The sequence below is a fragment of the Leptopilina heterotoma genome, unplaced genomic scaffold (assembly GCF_015476425.1).
Source record: "Leptopilina heterotoma isolate Lh14 unplaced genomic scaffold, ASM1547642v1 Lhet_3027, whole genome shotgun sequence".
NCBI lineage: Eukaryota > Metazoa > Arthropoda > Insecta > Hymenoptera > Figitidae > Leptopilina > Leptopilina heterotoma.
The window spans coordinates 23,490-29,489 of record NW_025111006.1 but is presented as its reverse complement, the minus strand read 5'-3'; the positions used below and the strand labels follow the sequence as shown (position 1 = coordinate 29,489).

General features: G+C 41.5%; 1 protein-coding gene across 1 annotated transcript; it reads left to right on the top strand.

Annotated features, from left to right (window-relative positions):
• The first annotated feature begins 1,533 nt into the window (after positions 1-1,533).
• LOC122504525 lies at positions 1,534-5,406 on the top strand. The gene has a single exon (XM_043615678.1). The coding sequence runs from the start codon at positions 1,534-1,536 to the stop codon at positions 5,404-5,406; it is 3,873 nt and encodes a 1,290-aa protein (XP_043471613.1).
• Positions 5,407-6,000: the final 594 nt, after the last annotated feature.

The window sequence follows — 6,000 nt, the reverse complement described above, 5'->3', positions numbered from 1 at the left end:
GTTGGTTCAACGGTATCTCACTATGCGCGAAGTAACACGTCTTCGATTATGACTAATACTTCTCTAAAGAGAAAGAGAGAGTTAGAGTTAGAAGCGGCCAGAAAGCGATTAGCAGTCCAGAAACGCGTGTTAGAAGAAACGGCACGACTTGAAATTAACGTGATTGATGCGGAGTTAGCCGTTCAGTTGGCTGAGTCGGAGGAAGACACTTGTTCTAATGTTGATTCAACTGCTGTAATACGTCGGGATGAATCAATTCGCGCGTGGATAGAGAGTAACGAAGGAGATAACACTAGACCGAGACAAACAACCCGGGAAGGACAAAGAGTAGATGATCAGATTAGCGTCACTATTAGAGATAGCTTACGGAAATTCACACAAGAACTATCGCAAACCTTTAAAGAAGCGCGTACCAATGCCACTGGCGAAAGTACAACCCAAAATATAATTAAACGTATGTCCCTCGGAAAAAATTTACCCACGTTCGATGGAGATGTACTCGAGTGGCCGGGTTTTAAAAGGTTATTTGAGGAAACCACGTCGAAAATTGGTTATACCGAACAGGAGAATATGGTTAGGTTGAATGAATCCTTGAAGGGTGCCGCTAAAGAAGCGGTCGCATCGTTAATGTTAACGAGTAATCATACCCAACCCATAATGGAATTGTTGGATCTACGATTTGGAAATCCTGGTACAATAGCAGATCGTATAATAAAGGATTTGAAAAAATTACCCATAATACAAGGCGTTAACGGAGATCTAATTTCTTTCGCGACAATAGTTAAAAATTGCGTAGCCGCATTACAGGCAGCGAATCATGTAGGGTATTTGCACAGTCCGGAATTAGTTCGAGAAATAACCTACAAAATGCCAAGCACAATGGTCCACAATTACGCGCACTTCGTAAGCAAGAAGAGTGACTCTTTAGAACCGGCTATGGTAACGCTATCAGATTATTTATTTTACGAAGCTAAATTGGCCTGCAAGGCTGGCCTTGTTCAAATTACTCCGACACCGAGTCACAGTCGCGCCCGCGAGTCTAGTCCGGAAAGGAAGAATACCCGTAAACGAACTCGATGGGATCATAAACCAAATAAAGAAAGGGTTTACCTAACAAGTGAAGAGAACGTCGACACGAATGAAAGTAAGGCAAAATGTGGTTATTGCGAATCTGCTTCACACCGCGTGACTGACTGCGATAAATTTACTAAATTATCTATATCAGATCGATGGAATTGGGCGAGTGAGAATCGTGTTTGCTTTCGTTGTTTAATCAGTAACGAACATCGACAAGGTAAATGCCGCGAAATGGGTTGTAGTGTCGCTAAATGTAGGGGGACGCATCATCCTTTATTACACCGGGTGAAGAACAAATCGGTAGATTCTGAAACGTCAAAATTGCGCGAGGAGGCCTTAAATTCGTCGAGAACAAAACAGCCAGATATATGACTAGGCAATAATAAACGCGTACTCTTAAAAATAGGAAAGGTGCAGTTATATGGACCTCTAAAATCGATTAGTGTCTTTATGATCATGGACGAAGGATCAACGATAACCCTGTTAGATGCTCAGGTAGCAAAAACTGTTGGGATCAAAGGTTTAATTGAATCATTAGAATTAGTTACTGTCGACGATCTTAGAATTAAAGATAAAGAAAGCAAACGAGTTTCGTTTAAAATCAGTGCAGTGGGTAGCAATATTACTCACTCTATAACTAACGCCCGAACGTTAACAAACCTCAAACTCCCAAGTCAATCTTTGGGAAACGACATACTAAAACGATATCCGCATATATCAAGGTTGCCGATCGAATCATATCAAAACGCGGTACCGACACTCTTGATAGGTCAAGACCATTGGGACTTAATCGCACCCATTAAAATTGTTGCTAAAATGCGCCAATTACCTGCAGCCTCGCTTACCAAATTGGGGTGGGTAGTACACGGGCAAGTTCCAGAGAACGCTAATAATACTAGTACATGTTACACGATAAAAGAACTCGGGTTTAGAAAAGAGTCGGAAGTACAAGCAGATGATAAATTACATAAATTAGTAAAATCACATTTTAGTTTAGAGTGTATAGGAATTAGCGGTGCTACTCGCAGAAATAAGTTAGATATCAAAGCAGAAGAAATATTATTAAAAACCACTAAAAGGATAAACAAGGGTTGGGAAGCAGGGTTATTATGGAAGGACGAAAATACTCGAATGCCCAATAATAGAACGGTCGCTCTGAATAGGTTAATGTCGATAGAACGTAAGCTCGATCGGGATCCCGAATACGGAAAACGATACTGTCAACAGATGGAACATCTTTTAAATGCAGGATACGCGCGGAAACTCGAAAACAAAGAAAGCGAGAGTAAACGTATCTGGTATCTACCACATTTCGGTTCCGTTAATCCCAACAAACCTAAAAAGATCCGGCTGGTATTTGACGCAGCGGTTAAATTTGCAGAAACTTCATTGAACGGCAATTTACTATCAGGTCCAGCATTAGTTCCTTCATTAATAGGTGTGCTCATTAGATTCAGAAGAAAAAAAATCGCCTTTATGGGTGATATTCGTGAAATGTTTCTCCAAATTAAAATGCGTAAGGATGACCAAGATGCCCAACGGTTCCTGTGGCGCGGCATGGATCGGATAAACGAACCTGAGACATACGTTATGACTTCCCTTATATTTGGGTCTACCTCTTCCCCCTGCACGGCGCAGTATATTATGAATAGAAATGCTCAAGAGTATAAAAACAAATATCCCTCGGCTGTACACGCGATCCAAAATGATCATTACGTTGACGATTATTTGGACAGTGAGGACACGGTAGAGGAAGCAGTACAGAAGATAAGAGAAGTAATTGAGATACAAGAACAGGGGGGTTTTGAAATCAGAGGGTGGGTCAGTAATAGCGAGAAACTAATAAAGGCACTGGCAATCGAGAAAAATGTTTGTGCTACAGTCGACTTGACAAAGGATCATGTAGAGAGGGCCCTCGGGGTGAAGTGGGATTTAGATACTGACAAGATTTCATTTAATTTAAACACGCAGAAGTTGCCAATGACTACTGCCGAAAAAACGAGACGAGTAACCAAACGACAGATGTTAGCAGTTATAATGTCAATCTACGATCCTCTAGGTATATTATTACCCTTTACCATTAAAGGAAAGTTATTGCTTCAGAATGTTTGGCGTAGCAAAATAGGATGGGACGAAGAATTGCTCAAGAACGAATACGTCCAGTGGCAGGAATGGATTGCAGATTTGACGAAGATGGAAGACTACCGAATCCCAAGACACTACTTTAATACAATGAAAAATCCGGGAAATCTAGAGCTCCACGTGTTCAGCGATGCCAGTGATAAGGCATATTCAGCCGTGGCCTACTTACGATCGACTGATATAGGCGGTGAACACCACGTGTCATTTATTGTCGGAAAGGCCAGAGTAGGACCACTAAAACAAATGTCAATCCCAAGGATGGAATTACAAGGAGCCCTTATTGCTAGTCGGTTGGCGAAAACAATTACTGAAGAAATGAGATTGAACATAAAAAAACGTATTTTTTGGACTGACTCCCGCACTGTCCTTGCTTGGATTAAAACAGATCCCCTAAAATACGAAATGTTTGTTGCCCACCGTCTTGGTGAAATTGACGAAATTACAAATCCAAATGAATGGCGATGGGTGCCTTCTAGAGAAAACCCAGCAGATAGTTCGACTAAAGGTTCCGGAAAAATAGAAAGTCACATGAAAAGATGGATTAATGGTCCTTCATATCTACAAAAGGACGAAAGGTGCTGGCCGAAACAACAAGATATAAAACCCGATGAATCACGTACAGTAGAACTTAAACAAGAATTTTCTGCTGTTCTAAAATGTAACGATGATCGCATACTACCCAATATCAATCACATCTCAAAGTGGCTATGTCTAATACGTTGCACCGCGTGGATACTCCTTTCGCCCCGTATTTGGAAAGGCGAACGAAATCTTCATCTCGACCCAGAACACTTAGAGAAAGCTGAACTATTGTGGATAAAAGAAGTTCAACAAGTTTGTTTCGCTAAAGAATTGTACCAAACAAGAAACAAGATACCATTATCGAGAGATAGTCGGCTTGTTAATCTTACCCCTTTGATGGACGAAAGGGAAGGAATCCTTAGAGTGGATGGAAGAATAAATTCAGCTGAAGGAATACCTGAAAACGCGAAGTCACCAATCATATTAGACGGAAAGCACCGCTACTCCAGGTTGTTGATACAAAGTCATCACGAGAAGTTCGGTCATGCGAATCCTGAGATCGTAGTAAATGAACTAAGACAAAAATATTGGATTTTAGGGTTACGTGCAACTATTAGATCAGTAGTATCCCGATGTCAATGGTGCCGCGTCCGAAAATCGAAACCCCTGATACCTAGAATGGGTGACTTACCCGTAGAAAGGCTAAGGCATCACCACAGACCATTTAGTTTTTGCGGTCTAGACTACTTTGGGCCAATGACGGTTACTGTGGGTAGGCGACACGAAAAACGATGGGGAGTACTTGTCACATGCCTCACAACTAGAGCGATCCACGTAGAGATGGCTTCGTCGCTGTCCACGGACTCCGCCATATTGGCATTAAGACGTATGATGGCTAGGCGCGGAAATCCAAGTGAAATATTTTCAGATAACGGTACGAATATGGTCGGTGCTAATTCGGAACTGCAAAGGTCGGTTAAAGAGATCGATTATGAATTGTTCGAATATGAGATGACGAATCGGGGAATAAAATGGCGCTTCATACCTCCGGGAACGCCGCATATGGGAGGTGCATGGGAGAGGATGGTTAAAAGTGTAAAGATAGCGCTAAACGCTATACTTAATTCGAGGGCTCCGAAGGAGGAAGTGTTGAGCACGCTGCTGACGGAGGTAGAACATACAATTAATAGTCGACCTCTCACACATCTATCAATGGACCACCAAGACCATGAGAGCCTAACACCGAACCATTTTCTCCTCGGTTCCTCATCAGGAGTAACGGTACCTGGAAGGTTTTCTGATCACGATTTATATTCCCGAAAAACGTGGCGAATCTCCCAACGGTTGGCCGATATGTTCTGGGCCCGTTGGATAAGGGAGTATTTGCCCAACCTCGTTGCGAGAAAATGCTGGTCACAAGAGGTTCGAGCATTGGAAGTAGGTGACTTAGTGTTAATCGTCGATGCAACTTCGCCCAGGAATTCATGGCCCAGAGGAATAATAAGGAAGATTATTCCGGGCAAAGACGGGAGAATACGTTCGGCGGAAGTCGAATCAAGAGGTAAACGGATTAGGAGGTCAACCGCCAATCTCATTGTGATAGTTCCTGCTAAAAGTACAGAAAATGTGTCTTTCCGTACTGGGGGGGAGAATGTTAACGATTAAAAAGTTTTTGATGTTGAATTCGAGTTTTCGTTAAAAATTGTTTAATTTTATTATCTAGGTTCGTTTTGTATTACATTGTTTGTTTTATGTTGTTTCGTTATTCTCGCTGGTTCATTTTTGACCTGAACGATGGTTTATGGTACCTTGGCGCCGAAAAGGGTCGCTGCCCTTTGTGATAAATTTTCTTTTGCAGATTCTGGTGGAAAGGGAAATGGAAAGTGAGGGTAACACCTCGATTTGTATCCTTTCAGTTACGTTCGCACCATCTGATGTGAAGGATGACGTCCGCAGGGACATATGGGATATCCTAACAAGGGATGACGCCGCGTGGCATTTGAATATCCCTACAACTAATTTGTTACTATTTCAGTGGTTTTTTGTGTTAACAATTTAAATATAAATATTGTAAATTCAGAGTGAATAATAAACATTTTTTCTACCAAAGTTATCAATCAATTATTTGCCTCCTTATCCACCGACGAGCATTGACGGTCGTTAACACTACTAATAATATTTAAAAAAATATGATTTCGTACTCAAAAATGACCACCACTACTACTGATAATTCAATATATCCTGTGTATCAGTTTGTCT

Excerpts from the sequence above, each read along its gene's own strand:
- LOC122504525 (XM_043615678.1), top strand. The coding sequence starts at position 1,534 with ATGGACGAAGGATCAACGATAACCCTGTTAGATGCTCAGGTAGCAAAA.